This window comes from Astatotilapia calliptera, chromosome 17, assembly GCF_964374335.1.
Source record: "Astatotilapia calliptera chromosome 17, fAstCal68.1, whole genome shotgun sequence".
Classification (NCBI taxonomy): domain Eukaryota; kingdom Metazoa; phylum Chordata; class Actinopteri; order Cichliformes; family Cichlidae; genus Astatotilapia; species Astatotilapia calliptera.
Window position 1 is genome coordinate 36,586,020 of NC_137438.1, and position 22,834 is coordinate 36,608,853.

The 22,834-nt window shown below is 42.2% G+C and overlaps 1 protein-coding gene across 5 annotated transcripts in view; it reads right to left on the reverse strand.

Moving 5' to 3' along the window:
* Positions 1-22,834, reverse strand: part of celsr1a (cadherin EGF LAG seven-pass G-type receptor 1a) — a 96,223-nt gene that overhangs the window by 25,143 nt on the left and 48,246 nt on the right. For all 5 annotated transcript variants that reach the window (XM_080291965.1, XM_080291967.1, XM_080291966.1 and 2 more), the window contains exons 6-9: positions 21,677-21,765; positions 5,746-5,903; positions 3,616-3,779; positions 3,371-3,496 (exon numbers count right to left, since the gene is read on the reverse strand). In XM_080291965.1, the coding sequence (XP_080148091.1) occupies positions 3,371-3,496; positions 3,616-3,779; positions 5,746-5,903; positions 21,677-21,765 (537 nt within the window). The remainder of the gene's footprint in view (positions 1-3,370; positions 3,497-3,615; positions 3,780-5,745; positions 5,904-21,676; positions 21,766-22,834) is intronic.

Below are 22,834 nucleotides of genomic sequence, written 5' to 3' on the forward strand. Positions count from 1 at the left end.
CAGTGTTTCCACCTCAGCTATACCATGTTCTCTGGTCCCCGGGCTACATACTTCAACTGAAGCATTCACAGATACACTCACACAAAAGCTGTAATTATGAGACAAAGCATTTATTTGTTCATGGTAGCAGGTAACTATCGTGACTTTAGTCTCCTTTGCTGAAGCTTAGTCCTCCGCGAACTAAAAAAACCCTCTCCACTGGCGTAAATTCTCGACCATCTCACACTTCTGTTTAATCATTTTTCTGTTTGATGTTTATCCAGCTGTGTAAAAACCAAGGAGGAACCCACCCGGGGGATTAATAAAGTTTTATTTTATTTTATCTAATCCAATCGAATAACTTTAATCTCAGCCAAACCGATTTACTCATGAACAAATAAAACACTGAAAAAAGCCAAACAATAACATTTTTAGGTTATCTAAGTGACTTCTATATTACGTTTAACCCGAGTAGCGAAAGTCCGCGGCGATCTGAAAATGATGTGCCGGGAGTTGTGCCGTTCTCTGCGGCTCTAGTGACCCTCGAGCTCCTGGTTAGTTATCGAGCTGGTGATTAACAGACGTCTCAGAAAACGTCGAAGCACTTTTGCAAATTTGCAATATCTTGATAAACCGAGCAGATATTTGAAGTTTACACTCCCACATTCTCGCCTGAAAATATGTTAAAAGTTTATTTTGTGACCCAGAAAGATTAATAAGAGTAATTTTAAAACTTAGTAGCGGCCACCATTGCCGGAAACTGGAGTTTGGCTGGGCCGCACTATGAATTTTGGGATATGGTGGGCCACGAAGGACACACCCGACCCATCCGTCAAATTTGGGGAAAAGGAGGACGCATTTGTCGGCTGCATTCGGAGGAGTCTACGAATTTGGACAGCCTTCGGCACGTTGCTGTGACGTAATCAGTCTACAAATGCGGCCTCAGGAGGATGCAGTCCATGAATTTGGACACCCCCATAGTCTACAGCCATGCCATGACGGTGGTCTAAGTGAAATGAAAGCATGTTGGTATTCTAATATGTTAACAGAACTAAAAGAAAAAAAAAAAATTAGCATGCATCTGTTAGCATGCTAATCCATGCTAATTAGTTCTAAAAGTATTATGTAGGCTAACCCAGAGTTTGACTTAATGGTGCTAGTTAAAATGTCACAGAAAACGTTAGCCTCTACGGACCATGAGTACCGATCAGAATTGACTTTAAGTCCTAAAACACTTACAGTAGTAGAGTTTAAATACATTAAGATATTTTAGTCTGGGCAGCTTCATGTCTGGAGTCACAAGCGGTGTTGGTAGCTGGGCAACATTAAGAGAACCAGGTAAAAGCTAGAGATAAAGATAACACCTCAGCTAATATGAATTGCTGAAATGGACTTGTTGATGGTTTCTATTATATATTTATCTGATAAAAATAGTGAGGTTCTTGAAGTAAAAATCCCATTCATATTCGCCATACAGATTCTTATTATGGTCATTATGCTGTGGACTCAAGACTGTTCATTGTCACTGTTAGTCTACTAGTAGACACCTACATCACCTTCTCAACTTATTGCATTTACGTGTTTTTCAGAAAACTTACTCTGACCTTTAGGTCGGGGTCACTGAGATTTGACCTTGTCAGAGATTTTTAGTAGATGCTCCTACGGTATCAATTTGCTCCTATGACACCTCGTTCTCCAGTTATTGCATTCTCAAACGATAATACCCCATCAGCTTTTAGAACAAAAAACATCTATGTATCTGAGGCATTTCTGTCTGTGCATTGCACTCCATCTTGTAATCCAAATATGATCACCTCTGGCTGCAGAAGTCGTTGCAATTGCTACCACCATCTTTTACATACAGTCTGTGGAATGATAGTGAATGCACATTAGAGCAATTGAACCAGGTCTAGGGACGGGTTAAATTTCTTAAAAAATACACACACACAAAAATAGCAAAGTCCAGTAGTTGGTATCAGAACAATCAAACAAAACCAAGCCAAGTGGGTGACTACCAGGGAGATTCTGTCTCTTTGTGTCAGTCTAGTCTTGACGATTTTGGCTCCACAGCAACAAAATCTCACGTTTCTCATGTGGCAGCGAAGTGTGTGAAGCCTCAAACCAAATGTGTCAACAAGCAACCTAGCAGCCAAAACCTCTTCCCGGCTTGCTATGATCCCGGCCCAGTTCAGATACAGGATACTAGGGCCTGGCACTGACTGGGCGGCTACCTCATAGACGAGAGGGCGAGGATAGGTATTCACACCTTTACACATTGTTTGGAACTCGCCCTGAAGCAAGGATTCAAAGATTCAACTTTTTATATAAGAACACGAGAGGGGTTATGGAGCATAAATAATAATACCTGTTGGCAGATAGAGATGTGGATATCAAGATACCCTTAACAAAACCATTACCTTACACTTTATCTTTCAATATTGTTATCTGTGTACTCTGATTACCCATCTATTTACATGTACCTTTTCCATTATAACATAAGCCACTAGTCACATGTTGGCTGAGGAGGCATCAAAGACAGCTATGCGATCAGTAGAGCTGATATCACACAGAAATTTGAAATCTGTTACACTTTATTTCCATCTTCAGTCTGACACTGTGTGTTTACTCTAATGAATTTCCAAGGATGAGTCCTAATTAGCCACTAGTGACCAGTGTTTGTGCCTTATGCCTCAGGCTCGTGCACACACAGCCATGCAAATTAGTGGTAGTAGTGAAGTGAACTTTGAGAGGCTTCCAAAAAACCTACAATCCAATTTTTCCCATTGGAAGTGTTCAGCTTGACAGTGTTTAGAAACATCTTTAGTCCCGCCCATGGTGCTGATTGGCTAATCATTAATTCCACCACAGCTCTCATTGGTCTTTTTAAACTGAAAACCTACCATCACATCACAGATTAATCAGTAAGAGCACGTAAGATAGAAATTTTCACAGCCCCAGGTGAGTGTGTGTTTATCTTTGATTTCAATCTGTGAGTCTGGGTTTTGATAAGTGACTCAGAGCCAAAATTTGATCTTTTGTCCGAAAACTCCACACCTAAGGCTGTGGTGAGTGATTCTGGTGAACAGAGGCTGCGTGAGTCACGCTGAGTCAAAGAAAATGCTCCTTATCCCATGTGATCCCCCAAACATACACCATTTCCTGGAAATAGGTAAACAAATGTACACACACACACACACACAGATGAGCAAGCGGACACTTGCACCTTTGGCCAGAAACACGTCTGTCTATAAATGCAATAATATATTTGATTGATTTTGCAAACTCATAAGGAAGCACAATGGATTTATTTTACACTGGATTCCCAATATCCCCAAACACACTGTCCACTTTTGCTTAAAAACTAACCAAATCACCCACACACATTTCTTACCTTGCTCACAGTTCTTGCCACCGTAACCAGTAGGGCAGTCACAAATGTAAGTGTTCCACTTGCTGACGCACGTGCCTCCGTTTTGACACACACCATTTGTGCAAAAGTCTTTCTTTGCTGGACACCCTGAGCATATAAAAGTAAATAAAATCAGGGGAAATTTAAGCTTCGTTTTTGATGACAGCTTTAAAAGTCGGTTCCAGAAATGAGCAAGGATAGAAACGCTGCAGAGGGAACATCTTAACCTTCTGTGGTGCCGTTGTTAGCAATGAAGCTGCCCATGTCGATGGGCTTGCTGTCGATGCGCAAGTTTCTCATGCAGCCTACAAAGTTCCTGTTCCTGACTGGGAAATCCTCTGGCAGGTTGGGAACCCCACCCAGTAACAGCGGCCCTGTCAAGTCCAGTGATCTGCAAGAAAATGCAGACAGACCATGAATGAGATAGATCAAAACTGCAAAATCTTCAAAGTGGGTCTTTTGTGATCTTTTTCACTTACTTTTAGAAAATGGAGTTAAAGAGAGTAGTTTTGGCTTTGGTGTTTTAGCTGCTCCCTCATTCACCTTCACTATGATCGGTATTTCTGGTTAAAGGTTATTGTTTTCAAAAGCCATCACAAAGCAGCTAAAAGGCAGCATTTCCAAGGTCAGATTTAACGTACTTGGTCATATATGAAGCCGCTTACACCCAGAGCTTCTGAAACCATCAAAATCAAAGGTCTAAAGACATTTACGTAGGACATTAAATGTGAATTTTGTTCTTACGGTCTAAATCAGCGGATCCCAACCGGACTGGTACCGGCCCGTGAGTCGTTTGGTACCGGGCCGCGAGAGTTGAGGCTCGGGTGTGAAATTTATGGTTTTCAGGGTTTTTATCGTTAACTCTGTTTACCCTGGGTCTTTTCCCACGTTGTAGTTGTGTGGCTTATTTTGAATGAAATATTTACGCGTTACCATAGCGACCAGAGAACATTAAGGGGCAGAGAGGAGGATGTTACTCTCATTTCAGGAGGACGCTGCTAATAAAGTTACACAATTACACAGTGAATTCTCGTTTATTATTATATTTACAAAATACCACAGTTTTTGTCTTGGTCGTATCATTTTATTTTGTTGTATTTATCCGCGACACCTTTAAGCCCGTTCTGTGCAAATACTGCCTGACATTAAACCGGTCTGTGGTGCAAAAAAGGTTGGGGACCGCTGGTCTAAATAACATCGCCTGGCTGGGAACATGAAGGGCTCAAACCATGAATCTTCTAGACGTTCAGCAAATCAGCAGAAATCTGCAGGCTTCTTTGAACCAACGTTCAGCCATAAACTTCAGCGCTCTTGGGTGATGTCTTAACAGTTATCTAGAAAGTTCAGATTTTCGTTTTGTTCTTTTATTTAAGTACACAAGAATGCAAAAACCATAGTGTCAGACACTCAAAAGCCCGAAGTTCAACTTACAGCTATGATCCAGAATTCATTTGTATGAATATTAATATAAATATATAGCAGTAGAGTTAATGGGTTTTGATTTTTTTTTCTGAAGTATTGAAGGAATCCGTGTTATGGATATTTGTGAAAAGATATCCAGTACAGAGACTCCAGTGTCAATACAGACTTGTAGGATATATTAAACTAGTCTTTAAATCCCAAAGGTTTCTTTTTCATAAATTTGTTGGGGTTTTTTCCCAGATACTCCTGAAATTTACAGCAAGAAATATTGTTGGGAAATCCCACCCAGCACTCTACAGTTGTGTCAGTGGAGTCATGTTTTTCTGCCTCAACAGGACTCACTCTGCAGCTTAAGCCACACTCTGGATTCTGTCAAGACAGCTTCGAAAGTGAAACCTCTCAGGCTCTCGCCACTTTCCACCACATAAGACGCAGCGGTCTAATTATTCCAGCGTGATCAAATTAAAGCATCCTCAAAACGCCTCTCAGCGTCTGTGACCGGTGCAACAAGTTCCTGAAAGTATGTAAGCTCATTAGCTCCCCTTTGAAGCTTTCTCTCTCGCTTCCTTTCAGTCCCCACCCTCTACAAAGTAAATGGGCCTCAGCATGCAAGCTTTCCAAAAGAAAAGGCACACTGTAAAAATATAAATTGATGAGTGTGTAATAAACACACAGTTAATCCTGTAAAGCCTGCGCTGAGATGAGCTTTTGGTTGTCTGACAGCAGAGAGACCACACGGATGAGCACGGAGATTAGGAGATAAAAGCGGGAGAAGATGGCAGAATGTGAGTTGTGTAATCTGCTGTAATGAAGGCGAAGCCCCCGAGGCGCAACACATTCCCTCATTAGTCTGACTAGTTTGAGTGAATGTGTGTGGGAAGAGGTCCAGAGAGAAAAGAAAGAAAAGAAAGTTGGTGAAAGAGGTTCCCTCTTACTTCTTCTGTCCAATCTGGGTACCCTGCGCGGCGCAGGAGTAGTTCCCGATCTGCTTTCCGAAGCGGATCGCCATGGATATGTCACAATCGTCAATGGCGACCATAGCCACTTTTTCTCCGGACGGTCCAAAAGGGTTCCCCACGCTCACCATTTTAGGCTGAAACACAGAATGAAACAGATCACGGTCATTCATCGGCATTTAAGAATGATAGTGGGGATTTGAGAAATCCCACTAACTGTATCTTATTCCCTGCGTGAGTGTGCTTTGTTACAGTAAATTGCCTCAGCTGACTGAATTTGGTTAAAACGTTTAATGCTCGATTTCTTTCTTTGTTTCTTTTCACACAATGTTAGAAATCTGGCAGGGGCGGCAGCGCGATCAGCGCGGGTCAGCGCTACACAAACAACGTCTAGCTGACTTTAGCGGCGGCGCTCAGGCCTCTCTGGGCTTAAGATGACAAAAAAGCCCATTGTGTATTAGCTCGCACCTAATGATTACAAAGTAGCCTAATTCTTCCATCAAGGCCCGTGGCCGACGAATGCTGATCTGAGAAAATGTGGCTCGGCTTAGAAAATCAGGCCACAAAATCGCTTTCGAGTTTCTAATATCGAACCTGAGAGCAAAGTTCAATGGAGCATTTCCCTAACAATAGCAGCTTTGGAACAGGAGCAGAGTTAAAACCCAAAAGAGTTTCCACCAGGGAAAAAAAGGAAGTGCATTCATGGTTAAAGCTGAGATTTATTTCAAATTCTTTACAAATGAAGCACTCGTATCTTCTTGTCTTGCGTTGAGTGCCTTACAGCAGATGGAGTCATAAGTTATGTCACTCTGCTATCTCTACTAGGGTTATGGTATATTTCTGCAGTGCATAAAGACGGCGGCACTGAAGCTCTGAGATCTGATCGTGGCGCTGTGTTTATATAAAGTTTACATAAGGCTGACAGGCTGAACAATAGCAAGAGAGGCTTTCTAACCACTTAGCAATAGGGGTGGAAATCAGAGAAACTACACCGAAGCGCCTGAAACATCCGGGGAACTGAAGGAGAGCAAAACACCCCCTCAAAACTCTGAGAGCAGGGATCAAGTATTTATTCTCAACACTGTGATATCAGGGTTTACGTGTCTAGTTTAGTATATTTAATGAACCTGAGTGAAGGCTTTATGGTTACGTATGACTCTGCATTATTTTAAGATGAAAAATTAATGCAATAGAAGAGATGAGGAGACACAGATAGAAAGAAAATGTGTGTGTGTATTCTCTGCTACATTAATCGGTGTAGAGTAATGAGATACTGGTGGGGCTGATACAGGAAACAAAAGAAGAACACAGAGGGGGGAAAATGGCAAAGGACAAAAAAAAGGAAGTCCAGAGAAAAGAGACAAAAGAGAAAATGGCAGACGGGCAAAAACTGAGCAGCACAGGGCTGCACTGTCTTCTATTTTGGCTCAGGTGGGCTCCGGTCCAGGCATAACTCTAACCCACAGGGAGGGTTTTTTGATCACGGCCACTCCCTTCAAAATGCCCCATTTCCACAGATTCTACAAAACACACTTTCACACTTTCAATAAGAAAAACAGGAAGCATGGCACGTCTGACACCGCTGCTGTTTTCTTTCTCTTTCACATGTAATCTCATTTGTACAGGCTTTAGGTGGAAACGTCGTGCACACATACACATAGAGACACAGACAGATAAACAGCTGAGTACAGACAGAAAGCACGAGGCCTTATCGGGCATGGTTGAGCAAGGCATCATGGATGAATTCTCTCATTTTTGCCCGTCTAGGATTCATAGAGTGAATCGATATGAACAAACAGTGAAAATGACATCAAAATTCTCCAGAGTCCAAGGACGTGTCTTAACAGGTTTTACTTTCCTTTTCTCCACACAACAAGCAGCAACTTTAACGTTTGAAAAATGAACATGAAAAACGAGCACATGTGCTAAAAAATGGAGACAGCAGTTCCTTAATTGGCCGCTTGGATCTGGCCAATTTAACAGCAAAATAAACACGTTCACAGCCTGCTGCAACAAACTCTTCTGGTCTTTGAGGCTACTTTTCCCATGAAAACCAGCTAAATAATCTTGTCAAATCTGACCGTCACTTCAGTTCGTTGACTTTAAAAGAAGGCTATTGCCTTCAGGTTTCTAAATTTGAGCCTCTGAGTGACAACAGACCAGGTGGATGCTACCACGTGATTAAATTCTCCCCTCCCAAATAATTAGGTGGTTTGGCTCAAACAGCTTGAGCCGAGTCTAAAACCCGAATCACAAAAATGTAAGACCAAGAGGAAAATTAGTGACTGAAATCGTGGGTCCTGCTTTTGTTCCTCACCGTCTGAACAAAACCCAGGCTCACTAAGCTCACTGTAGGCAGGTGACACCCCACAAACTCCAAATATGAACCTCTTGCTGGCTGAGCGCGATGCTTTATCGCTGAAAATCTTCAAGTGTCAACGTCATTAGTAAGTTACGTAAGTTGGACTGTTCCTCCTGAGCGGACATGTCGGCAGCCCGTGATGAGACGCTGCACTTTGGGAAACCTGCTTCATAGCACCACTCAGATGAAGGAGTTAAGACACAAAGTATGTGCTTGACAGGCTCGTGGCTGATTTGACCCTGATAATAACGAGGACCTTTACTGCTTAACCCCGCTGTGAAATATGCACAAAAATGTCCCCTGTGGGCCATTTGTGATTAGGGGCACCACTGGACTCCAGAGGAAAATAAGAGCAACATGTGGCTTTCTAAGCTGTAGAACAGGGTTGTCAAACATAAAGGCATGGGGGCCAGAATTAGCCAGGTGAAAACTCCAATCCGGCCCACTGGACAAATTTGGAAAATATGAAGGAAGAGATAAATTTGGGGCTTTTAACTATATTTTACAACTTTTCTTACTCCACCATGGCCATTCATTTCACACCAATTAAGGAATAGAGAAACAATTAAATAGCAGGGTTTTTTTCACTGATTATACTGCACTTCTTTTTCTTATACTGAGATATTTCAAGGATCAAATGTGTCATTAAAAATCTTTACATTGACACAAGGGGAAGTTTCACTGGTCCGGCCCACTTAAGATCAAAGTGGGCTCTATGTGGCTCTATGATGAGAAATGAGTTTGACATCCCCGCTACAGAAAGTGTTAGCACAGTGTTAGAAGAAGCTAAACAGACCTAGGTTTAAATGATCCACATACACACATTATGTATTTTTACATTTTTAGAGCTGCACCTTTATAAAATCTAGAGTTGATCGCATTCAGATTTGATCAAAAATAAAAAATAAAAACAAGGAAGGAGAAGTAGAAATGATCCGCTTTCTTTCCTCGAGCACTTTAGATAAAATGAGATTTAAAAAAATGAAACTAATGATTAAACAATGTAAATATGAGCAAGCATGGGAGCAGTGCTGGAGAAAAGCCTTTAAAGGGTGAAACAGAAGGTTCTTGACCTGCAGCTGCTCTGATTAACGTCTTATCAGCATCTCTTTAGATTTCAGTGGATGGTGAAATAAAAGCAGGGAAAAAACAACAAAGCTGGGAGAAGAAGAAGAAGGAGAAGAAGAAGAAGGAGAAGAAGGAGAAGAAGAAGAAGAACCGAAACCCGGACTCTTGCAGCTGTTACAGGTGCTGATCACACAGTAAACTCACATGGTATAATGTACACTACATTTACTTGGAGCCTGTGTGTTTGTGTGTGTGTGAGAGAGAGATACTGAGAGCATAAAGAAACATCGACACACACACAAGTGGACGTGCTTTAATACGTGAATGTTTTTGTCACTGTGTAATGCATACTTGCAGCTAAAACTAAGACTCTGCTAATTCATGTAAAGCTGATCACGAGCTAAAGATATGGGTCAGCGATGCATTCTGTGTGTGTGATGTGTAAGCATAGTTCAGAGTTTAAGGTTTAAACGAGGCCAAGCAGAAAGAGTGAACGAACGTTGGTCATGTATCCCAGAGATATCAAAAACATCAGTTTTTGTTAACAGAGCTTTGAGCAACAAGAATGTTTCCGGATCACCAGAAATTCCTTTAAATAAACATATTTTCCTATATTCTGCTGAATAAGACTTGAGACTTCGCTGATTGCCCCAGAAGCAGCAGACTCAGGGCTGACAAAGGCCCCACAAGTCAGCCCCTCACCATAAACTCCCACGCTCAAGCACCAGATGTCGAAAATGGAATTAAAATGTTTAATCAACCGTTTTGGTCTCCGTAGCCATCTTTGGTGATTGGATACTGAATGTGATGACGAGGGTGTGGATCTGACTGCGAAGCTGCACGCTCATTGGCTAAAGATTTTAAAGACTTTAACCCTGTCCTTGGATTGACCATAAATTTAAAAAAATGTAATTAGGATTGCATTCAATATGAAGTCTTCTATAAAAGTCATTAAGAGAATGCAGTTTAGGCCCCACTATAGCTCACCGTGCACTGAAGGGCGGAGTCCTTACTGGAGTCTGCCCTGGGCCGCTATATGTGGCACCCACCCCTCCAATAACACACACACACACACACTTCTGTCCCCACCTTCTGCTCAGCACTGTTGTCCAGTAAACTAACGGACAGTTTACATCTTTTGTGTATTCACTTTTCAGATCCAGAAGTTACATCTATCTTTTACCGTGTCTATGGATGTATCTGTGGATCCCTACTGGCAGAGTTGTCATGTCTGTATGGCATAAACAGCCCAACATCTGATCAAAACTAGTCTACTAGTTGCGCCGAAGTCTGCCATCTGTCAAAGTTTTAGAGTTTACGCAAATGCAAAATCAGTTTGTGCTGCTACTACTTTTGTTTTTATGAATTCCCATTTAAATTGCTGTAAATGTTGCCATGTCTATAACTGAACACTAAGTGTGCCTGTTAGCTTCAAACATGAGCTGCTTCAGGCTTCTCTCTGACCCCTTCTTTTAAAGTGCACTTGGCCCTCGCTTTGAGGGGCCCCATGAGAGGCTCTCATTTACCTTCCGCCTGACTCGGGCCGTTGAGGATTCCCTCTCTCTAAGGTGTCGTCTCCAGGGGTGATAGGCTTGCTGCAGCCATGGCAACGCACTTGATCCCCACAGCTTACCACAAAGACGAGGAGGGCGGAGGGCATGAGGTGATTGGCCGAAAACCCGCGTTGCGCAAGCACACGCACGGATACACACAAGTTCTAGCTTAGGCAAAAATGCAGAAAAAGTGTACACTGTGTGTGTCTGAGGGGGACACTTTCAAGCCCACACACCGTTTTCCTCCCACCAACACAGACGCACACACTGACAACTCCATTATTACGTGCCTGTCTGTCAAAGCCGACATGATAACTTAGTCAGCCCCGCGGCCAGGATAAAGAGCAATGCTGCACAGACTGTTACATGTAGCTCAATGACTGACCCAGAAAACACCTTAAACACTGTCACAATGAGCAACAAGCAACCTGAAAGTGTGTGTGTGTGTGTGTGTGTGTGTGCGTGTGCGTGTGCGTGTGTGTGTGTGTGTGTGTGTGTGTGTGTGTGTGTGTGTGTGTCGAGTGGGCAGGACAGAAGTGGTGATTATGTCCTTGTTCACGGATGTGCTCGGGGAGTATGGAAAGGATGTCTGCAGAATGCGTTTACAGGCGTGCACATTGAGTGAGCGAGTGGCGAGCTCGTGCGTGCGGGAGCGATGCAGGAAGCGGCGAGCAGCGCTGCAAACGTCCACATAATTCACTGGGATCATAAAGGAAGGAGAGCGCACAGTCTTTTATTTTATTTGCAGTCGCCTGAGGAAACGCCATTGTTACTCTGATGACTGGATGAAAATGGATGCCTGAAAATGTGCCCTTGATGGTTTTTGGTGCTTGCGGTTAAACTGTGCAAACTACAAAATAGGACCAAGCGTGTTTTTATTTTCATAAAGTAGCCGCAAAAGAATGGTTTTAATCAGGGAAAAGGCTGGAGCCAAAATAAAGACGGGCACAGAACCAAAACCAACTCTGGTGTTTGTGTATGTGAGTGAAGTGAAGTGATTTTCGATCATGTCACACACGGGCTCGCGTATCCCACCTTCCCTCTGGCAGCAACAAACTCTATCATGTCCACATTACCTCACCTGCCCTGTGGCTGTGTAAACCTAGAAGTGTGAACACACACACACTTTACACGAGGCTACAATGTACCATGTTCAAGAATATATGTTACTGCCATCCCCATCGTCTCACGGCTTCGATCTATCTGTCAGTGTAACAGACGGACAGCAGCCATTGTTGGCTCGAGGCTTTCAAGAGGCACAACCAACATGCAGACGACACATAAGCGGACGCAAGAGTAACTTTATCCTGTTTGGACCCTCTCGAGAAAATTCCTTCCCCCTAGTTGGCAAAGTCAAACAGCCGGTATGCTGACATCAATGGCATTACCTTCCGAATGATGTGTTTTATCTGCTTGTTGTAATGCTTGAGGTATGTCATAGGCGCCTTTTGTCTGCCTCTTTGTCAGCAAGCTAATGCAAAACTACTACAACTAGGAATCGTGAAATTTCTGGTGGAGGATGGAGGATGGGCAAAAGGAGAATCCTTTTGATCACTTTTTTATTTTTTAAAGTTGACCTTGGTGGAAGCACAGTTCATAGGCAGGCTTTGGCTCTTTGTCTTCTTTTGCTTAATTAATAACAATAAACTTTTGCTCTTCTTTTACATTACTTACTTACATACACAACTTTAGGACTCTGCCTGGTATATACATGTACATATGCAATTAGTAAAAATCCTATTTTTTGTTGCATCTTCAACTAGACTTTGGCTAATTATGATCATGTGACACAGAGGTCTGAGTCTGGCCTCTGAGGTAGGAGCTACTGCTGCACAGTGACCATCTAATTGTTATTTAAAGGGCCTCGCAGAGCTCACAGCATAAAGCGATTAAGGATCATCAGGGTTGATGCTAATGTTTTGCAGGAAAAAAACCTAATGGTGCAATAAAAGCCGGATCTGACAGGGATCACAGAAGAGATAAAGAGATGCAGGGAGAAGAATGAGGAGGCCAAGAGGCAAGACAGGAGGAGGAGAATATTTTACTGCAGGGAGGGCAGAGCAGCTATAAACTGTGTGGATTTTCTCTTTCTCTCTTTCTACTTTTATGCCCACCTCCCCACAAAAAATTCCACTGAATCACTGTCTTTTGCACAGTTAATAAGAGGTTTAGGTCATGCTAGGTGAGGTGTGTGAAATTTCCTCCCCTTAGTAACACCCACACACACACACACACAATATTTCACATCGCAGCAGAGTTAGGAAGGAATGTCAAAAATTGGAGAAGGTGCAAAAAAAGCAGACATAAGACAGAAAGGTGTAGTTACTGTATCTCCACAGTCCAAAACACACAATCCACTGTTCCTACTGACCGCTAACTCTGCACAAAACAAACCCGACCCAATAAATTGCAAATGTACTGCATTCATCTAACTTCTCACTACTATTTCATTCTGAGGGCAAATCTTTGAGCGACACAACAGGTGATTAATGATAGCATTTGAAGTTAGATGACAATCTAAACAGAAGCGTGCAAGCTCATGATGATATTTATCATCTGTTATTATTACCAGAGCCTAAGCTTAAAGTTTAGACCTGCCACTCTGATGTTGCCAAGGAAAACACAGCCACTGCTCAGTGGGTGTCTACCCACCTGTTTGTCTGCCTGCCTGCCTAGACTCGAGCGTGTTTATTTCACCTGAGTGAATGCTTATACAGGAAGGCAATGAGAACTGACAGATGATGAGCAACAGCACTGTAACTGTGTCCTTTCTGCTTATGCACTGTTTAGGTATTTGTAAGTAGCAGACTCTCCAGGCAGGCGGAGCAGTGGAGCAGAAAAAGATACAAGTGCTGCATGAGGAGACTCCCTTAGCCCTGGGCAGTATGTTTCTGAGTATTAATCATAAAACTGAATATCATGACAATGTTAGTGCCTACCAAAACTACAAAGCAAAAACCTTTTAATCAGATGTTACACATAAAATTGAACTCCTAAAAAAAAACCCTGACATTGACTTTATTTACTCACTTGAGTATTTTTATACCACCAACTTGTGCTAAATATTGTTTTGAGAAAAGAAGAAAAGAGGCTCAATACATAAAGCTAGACTGAACCATGGAAAGACATGAGCGTACGCATCAACTGTACCATGTGAGTTTACAGCTGCAGAAGCATAGATTGTATTTTAAAGATGGCCATTCCCATGACGATGTCAACCACCAGTTTCTAAAATCCACATGTTGAAGCTTCAACTTTAGCCTCAATGTGGTTTGAAAACTTAACTTTAAACCCATGTTGGGGTTTTTGGAGCTTGGTGTTAGCATATTTACACGAGTACTAAAATACCAGCTAACGCTAATCAAGGTTAGCTAGCTTTAGCCACAAACTGTGTGGGTTCAAAACAGAGATGATTTCTAGTTCAACCTAAGTATTATACTAATAAAATGCAAGAATGCACTCACCTAAACTGAAGTACAAACTGAAGGCACACTATTTGTCAGATAATTCCATCAAAAGTCTTTTAAGAAGACAGCCTTCAGTGACTTGAATTAGTGGATATGAAGCCTTTAGGCAGCATAGCGATCACCCTACAAAGAAAACAAGCTCCTAATTTGAAGCTTCAACAAAACCTAAACAGGTATAGATTTTGTTTGTAAGCCCTTATGTTTATAAGTTCCTGTATTTTATGAAATGAAAATGTTTTGGACCTGGGTGTGCGTGTTGATCATTTTTTTAGTATTTTGGAGCCAAGTGGCCACTCGAGGAAGAAAAATATTTGGTACTTTAGTCTTGCCTTAATTTTTCATCCCTTGAGATTTAAGTTTTCTAGTAAATAAAGTTTCCAGGTCTGAAAAATGACACAAGCAGAACTCATTCAAATAGTCAGGAAATGGCAACTGCTTCAAAAAAATGCACTGAAAGTCTAACTAGACAGTTAGAGGTCGAGTGGATCATCTCCCTGTATTTTACCTTGTCCATAGCATCCTCTTATGTCACACCTACACTCTGCACGTCCTTCCTTCACTACATGAATATTCTCTTTGGTCTTCCTCTTTTCCTTCTGCCTGGCAGCTCCATCTTCAACATCATTCGTCCAATATAGCCACCATCCATCGCCTCTCTAACTTTCTATCTAGCCTGAGCTGTCCTCTTCCACCATGACAACCTTCAGCTTGGCCTCCTGTGTTTTATAAGAAAATGACCCAACTTCTCACCAGATTTATGACCTCATTAAATGCTGTATACACGCTTTATGGGGTAACTACCTTGTGACTGAGAAGTCACTAGTGTCTGTGGATGCAATGCCCTCATTTTCTTCAGATCTATCCCTTTTTTGACATCCAATTTTTAAAAAACAAGGTGCCGATGGCCTCAATGTTCAGTTCAAGTCTTCACAAACTGATGCATGACATACGCATTAGCTAACTTATTTATAGAGTGTTGGAAGAACACTGTGGAGCAATGTTATGACTCATGGGTCCCCCTTGTGTTTATGGACAAACACAGGGATGACGTAATAATCATCCCTTCTACCAGTGACACATTGTTATTGGCACGTTGCGGTAATATCATGCAAAGAAGCAAGTGTCCACAAAAGCAGTGAAGAAGCAGACCGCTAGCAAACATGTAAAAATGTTACGATTTAACTAAATATTAGAAGAAGAAAAAAAACGGCCTTAAAAGTGATGCATGACTTCATAAAGAAGTCTAACAGAAAAGCCAGGTCAAAGCCTTCAACAGCCAAACAACAAACCAAAACCACACCATCTACGACAGCATTTTCTACAGTGGAGACTAGACCAGAGCCAAGTGACAGAGTTAGTCCAGTGGACTGTACTAGAAGCAGAGCGAGGACTAAATGAGACCCAGGCGAAGGGGGAAAAAAAGCCCAGTTGGGGACTAAGCTAGAGGTCAGAGGTTACCTCCTTCTTATTGAGCTCCAGCCAGGCGGTATAGAGAGGGAGCCGCAGAGCTCCGCTGGAGTCCACCAGACTCCACCCGTCCTGGGAGAGAGACACCGTGAGAGAGAGACACTGCATTAGACCTGCAGCTCACAGCCAAGCCTCATCAGCATGCGTGTATGCTCTTTACTCACGTGAACGTGTAATTAGTGCATTTTTTGTGATTCTTTTTATACTTTTTGCTTCTTTTGTATGTGCAGATTAATTGCGTCTTTTCATTAAGAAAAGCAATAAATTATGGAAAAAAAAAAATCAAAAGTACGGTGACGGAGTGCGTCTGAATCTTTGTTCCCATCAGCACAACAACAGCGCTGCACGCGAGATGCCTTCATGCTCCGCGGTTACATTCGCTACCGACCAATTTGCCGACAATAACGACATCCTACTTGCCCACTTCAAAAACACCTCTCCCACCACCTCGCACAATAGGCAACAACTCACGCACTGCCGCCTTTGGACAAAAGCGACTGTGGCAGATTTACGTCACGCTGTGAAATGCAACGCTGTGTGAAGAACAGGTGAAATTTACAGCAGGAAAAAAACAGTGGAAACATTCAAACACGTGAACGTCCCGAAACCCGGCTACCAGCATGTCGACAAAGCCAGTAACACAACAGTGACACAAGAACATGTGCAGCACTATGTGATGATTACAGTAAGTTAGTAAAAAGTGATCAATATTTTTCCTCTGAGGGGGTGTAGGTTTACCTACAATGTTTGAACATGAACACATGTTGCTGTATCGTATTACAGTTGGTAAAATAGCAGCTAAAGGTAGCTAAAGGCACTGTGTGTGTTTATGTGTGATGATAACCTCAACTGTCTAAGGTCTGTGGAAACATCAAGAAGAACAAAGAATAACATGGCCTCTTCCTCTAAAAACACACCCTGACTGAGAATGCAGAGTCTGGGGCTTCACCTTAAAAAAAAAGAGAACTACTTAACCTTTTTTAAAAGCACTTAGTAAAGACAACACACAAAACCTTCACCCATGTCTGTGCAGGAACACGAGATAGCACGCACAGACACAATGAGCCCTGTGCCCTTCATCTGCAGCAAACACTCACACAGAAGTGTATGAGTGAGCGTGACACAGTTAAACACCTAAAAAGGAATGCGTGCCACTCTGTTGTGCGACGGCCACCCGGGCAAGCTGATGTAAAACTGCAACTAAAGGAGGATGGATGACTACTTCAAAACCACTGTCGGGCTCTTTGCAGCGTATCTTAAAAACAGTTATCCGCTGCGCGCGCGCGCGTGTGTGTGTGAGTTCACGCTGCACACCCAAATAAATCCTGAAACATCAACAAAGAGATGGATAGAAGCGCGAAGACGAGGGTAAGAGTCTGTTTATTTTACAGCACAGACTGAGATATAAGTGTTTGGATCCACTCTTCTGGTGACGAAAAGCGAGACAAAGCAAAAATCTGCATTAATATATTTGTATTTGGTCTTTATTTACAGAGACTATTACCAGGAGCCTCCAATATTTTACCCTCTGAGACCTAATAAAATTTCGGTATGCATGTATTTTGAAAAAAGTTGGGATGTCGTGCAAAATGTAACTAAAAGTCAATTAAACTGACACAATATGGAATGGATGAGAGCATATGATGCTATAAACCTGTGTACACCTTTCACCACTGACGGTATACACCAATTATATAAGCTTCCAACTAAATAAATTAGGCACTAATGTACCCCCATACCACCAGAGATGCAGGGTTTTGAACTGAGCGCTGACAACAAGCAGGATGGTCCCTGTTCTCTGTATGTTTTGTTTTTGTTTTGTTTTGTTTTACTTTTCCAACGTTTTCTTACCCTTGTTTCAATGTTTTTGAGCTCCTTTGAGAATATTTTGACAATAATTGCTACGTACATATTGTTTAACAGATAACCAATTACTTAACTGAGCTGAAAAACAAGCAGAGTGAAAATCAACTTTGTTAAATTTAAGATTTGTACGTTTTCGATACCTTCATAACACAAAACCATTTTTTTTAAATATCAAAAAAAGCCTGTCAGTGGGGGTGAGTAACAGGTCTCTAATTAACTGAGAGGTTCAGTCCTGCAGAGGTGGAATGCAAAACAAACACACACACAGCATATTAAAAAACATTTCACACTACGCTGTGAAGCAATTTGCACTTATGTTCTGATGATTAAAACGCCGCCACACAAGCAACCTCGGTGAGTCCGAGGGAAGAACAGCAAAGGCAAAAGTAAGAGTGAACTTATGGCACTCGCTAAGCCTGTCTGGGAATGCTGTCTGCACACCCTAACTGCAATTATCACAGCCAATATTAGCCGGCACGATACTATGAGCATGTCTAACATCATGTGGGAAAAACACTATAATAAAAATACTGCAAACACACGGGCACGTCATGTCTGCAGACCTGGATTTAGGACCATGAGGATGGGCTACATGAAGGTTAATTATAGGTTATTTTTACATTGTTTTAGCTTTATATATGATATAAAATGTTACTAAGATTGTTGCTGTAAATTCCAACTTATTAATCATTTCCTTGGTTCCCTTGTGTAAATGTACTAACCAACAACATATTAATAATAATAATACATGAAATAGAGCCACAGGATTATTGGAGTACAGCATATGTGGGAAGTAGCAAACTTATATTTACTGTTAACACTCTGATAGTAACTAAAGAGGTACCTGTGGAGTTCATGAAATTAACTTTAAGGTTGTAGTTGCTGCGAGGTTGAGTGAAAACCTCCATGCAGGTGGCCTAGCAGACACACAATCACGATACAACTCATATCCTGCCCAGTGTCCTAAATTGCATCATTTCCTGCAACAAGAAGCATCACTTCCTGTAGTTAACACACATCAAAACCCAGGAGAAAACCTCCAGCTGCTCCAGGAATATCACTTCAACACACTTTTTATCTGTGTTTGCGTCTGTGCATCCTGTTTGAGTTTGCTAACACAGTCGGCTGTCCTTGAGTCTTTGCTCTATGGAATCTCAACAATGTCTTTATCCTTCCATTGGTATTGTGTGGCATTCTCTAATAGGGGTACACACATTAGCACACATTCAGAAACACGCACACTCTCGATTTGTCGGCCCCCCTCCTCCGGATTTAACTGCATGCACACCCAGCTTTCCAGTCGACTCTCATCACCGCAACAATTGCAAATCCATGTCTGTTGTCATGCCAACCCTCCCCTGACCTTTGACTTTCAGTTTTTATTAAAGGCACCCTAATTCTTCAGATGACAGCTACAGACACTTGAAAAAAGGGGGCAAACATAAAGTCGTACACAGCTTCACTCGCCTCATCGTTTGACCCAAAAACCATGGTGTGTGTGCATGTGTGTGTGTGTGAGGACTGCGTGAGCGTGCCGTTAAACAATACATTTAGATTGTATGTGGGGCCAACAACCCTGGATTAAGTTGCACCTCCTTGGGACAACTGCTAACTTGTTTAAAGCCAGTGATTAAAAATAAAGCAAGCCATTATCACGAGCTATTACAGGCTTGAGGGAGCTTTGACTTTACTTTGCGTGTGTTGTTTGTTTTCTTTCTATACAAGGAGAAATGTCAGTTTTGGGTTTAAAAAAAAGTTTGCTTTTAACTGGTTGCCCTGAAGATGGCGACCAATCCTATGACTACTTGCAGTCAGTTGCTGTTTGTGACTGAATGGGGTCGAGATGGCAATCGCATGCAATCTGTTTGAGATAAGATGACTGTGTTAAATCTGTTGTCATCTGCATACAATGAAATTCACATTATCTACTTCATTCAGAGTCCAACCAAAACCTCAGATACACATCATGAAACAGAAAATCCCTCTATTAACAGTGACCTAGTTGCTGCAGGATGGCAATTTAACTGCAAAAGGACATCGGCAACCTTGCTTTTATACGGGAATACAACCACAACACAACCTGTTGGTGCAGACTGACTCACACACTGCGTGTGTTTGAGACAAAGACAGAGAGATCCTATGTGAGGCTTCATCATGTTCCTACATACACATGTCAACAGGCCTAATCTATTGTGAGAACATTACTGCTTTCTGCCATATTCATTTCCACTAATCCCCCCGCCAGTGCTTGGAGGATTATATTACCATCAGTCAATCTGACTTCTGATCATTCAGCACATGAGGAAAAGCTGACCCGGTGTCAGCGCTGCAGTCGGCCTTGGGCTAATTTCACGGAATGTGTCGCCAGCTCTGAAAATCACTGGTCTGTATCAAGACTGACAGAAGTGAAACGCACACGCCCCCCTCCTTCACACACACAAATAACGCTTGTGATACTGGGGCTACAAATGCGTGCGTTCGTGTGCTGCCTACTTGTACCTGCATGCTGGGGAATCGAAAAGGAAGCCTATAGGATCAGTAGAGTTAAATAAAAAAAACAAAACAAAAGCAAACTGCACAGAAAGGGAACAAAGCAGGAAATCTGTTCAGACATGGGAATTAATCTCTCGTTTCCAGGGTGGCGTTCTTACAAATACCTGACAACCCCGTGGACAAACAAAACAAAGAAGTCTTCCATGTCAACAGACTGTATCCAGAAATAATACCTGTAGTAGCGATGAGCCTTGCAGCAGCACCGAAGCTGGTTTGAACCATTGTTTCTACAGCATCACTATTCTGTCAAGAAGTTGACAAAAAGGTCATACAACCTCAAACAATAGACGTACAGATGTAACCCAGAAGCTAACACATAAAGTGCGGCAGCCCGATTCATCAGCTTTGATGAATACGTCCCTGTCAAGGCAACCAAACATGCTCAGGGATCTATAGCTCGTGGACACAAGAAAGGCGAGCAACCTGTGAAATGTGAGAAGCTGTGCATTGTAGGCAAGTGTCAGGCCAAGAATCGGGGTACTCTCTTTAACAGGTTGCAAGACCCAGGTGCTGCAGTAATACGACGCCGAGTCAGTGATGCTACAGCTTGCGGCCTCACGTACATTTAGGGAAATCACGAAAGTAAAGAATGAAAAAGATGGAACAATATTTTTTGGATAGCACGAGCACACCTCTTAGCTTCCAAAGAGTAAAGGTAGCACATGCTGATCAGGACAGGATCCATTAGCATCGGGAAGATGGTGCATTAATGCTGTTTCAACTTTCATACACTGGGTTGATGAGTACTCTGTTTTGACAGCAAACGTTAAATGCAGTTATCAAACGTTCAATTTTACAGCAACCAAACACGACACAAAAGCTTGTTCATCCTCAGAAATAGAGCGTTCTCTTATTTCTCGTCTGGCTTAATATTATAAGAACAACGCCTGCAGGGTGGAAGTTTGTCAAGTAACACCAGGAACTGACTGCAATGTAAACCCTTTTAATATAATATTGCAGCTGAAGAGGATACTCAAGCTACACTGCGAAATAATCAAAGTCGGGTTTTTTTCTCATTTAGAAAACAGGACCATCGTGGGAACATTTTAGGAAATCACTTTGAGCTGTGAGTGAAACAAACTAATAATTCCCACGGATGTTGGTGATTAGGAATACCTCTAGACTGCGGCATTATGGAAATATGCTTGGGCTGCATATGGAGGTCATTCACGCTTAACTAAGACAGACATGCTACATTCACTTTAGTGGCCCAAAGGTGAACTTTAACACTTGAAGCCAGGCTATAATTCAGAATTTAGGACTGAAACACAGGGGAACAACCTAACTACACTTTTAGATAATCTCACAAATCACTGGTGAACATCAAAGAAATCCTCTTCACTCCCACAACACAATTCCTGAACTCACTAATCCTCAACCCTGGCTAAACACACTATCACCCCAGTATTATGGATCGCACACCAAAACAGGAAAAAAAAAATCAAATTCAAGCACAAACTCTTCTCTCCCAACTTTGAGCCAGGATCCTTTGTTTTAGTGGTGAGAATGGAAAAAGTTTTCTGGAAGAGGAGGGAAGGAAACACGGAAGCGACCTGACTGCTTGCATTTCTTACCTTGTTGTAGTAATGGAGCTGGACTGAGTGCCACTGACCGTCACTGACTCCACCCGGGACGTAGGGAGCCACTGTGGTCTTTGTCTCACCTGCATGAGAAACAAATTGTTATTAGTTAATTCTGCAACTTGATTTGTGCACATGACTACACGGGCATGCTACTTCTCGATTTGTACACAAGGGCTTAAAATAATCAAATCAAATTGTCAATCAGTGTCAAACTGCTTGCTAAAATTTGCAAAGCGGAGCTGCTTGCAAACATTAGCAGAAAAGGAAGGAGGAAACCCCCCTGAGGATCTTTTATTTATACTAAGGCTGTACTCTCTTTCTTTTAAAGGTCAAAAGTTTTACCTCGTTGTAACACGATACATGGATCACTTCAATTTTTAAAACATAAACCACTGGCTATTGATAAGTTACTAATAAACATTCACTGTGTCTTATCTTGACATGCACGCACACCACACAGATCATAAATCAACACGCATTAGTCTGCAGCATCAGTGATTCTCAGTGTGGAGACTGTAGTGCACAACGGCACCAGATTTGCAGAGGGTTTACCCTGTTTGTCAAGGGCAGGAGCAGCCGGGGCACACATCCCCTGCTCTGGGAAATCGGCAAACAGCGCGGCAACATTAAGGACTTGAGTGTGTGTGTGCGCGAGTCTTTGTATAGAAAGATAAGGAGCAAACACGATTAACTGATGTCCTACTTCGCCAATGAAAAGCACAGAAAGAAAATTACTGCGACTAATCCTGAGAGCTTCCCTCCTACTCCTCTCATTAAACGTGACTCATAATTCAAAACATTTAATTTGATGATTCATGCGTCGAACGTTTAGATATATGTCAGTTTTGAAGCAGGGCACAAGGACTTGGCTTCTCTCCCGAACAGGCTTCACCCAAAATAGTCATACTGAACTGGATTCCTCCCTGTGCGCGACCATGGGAAAGTAGACTCAGCTCGGAGAACATGTGTTTGATCTGCATTCAACAGTTACCAGTTGTAACAATGATGCTGGGTGTGTGAGCACACTTGAATGAGTTTAAATGCGCTAATGTTTGTACGAATTGATCTTTCAAAAATGTTTAAAACAAATAAGTTGCCACTGTCGTGCTGCTTATGGACCTTAGCCATCATGGATTTTGTGGTGGTGTT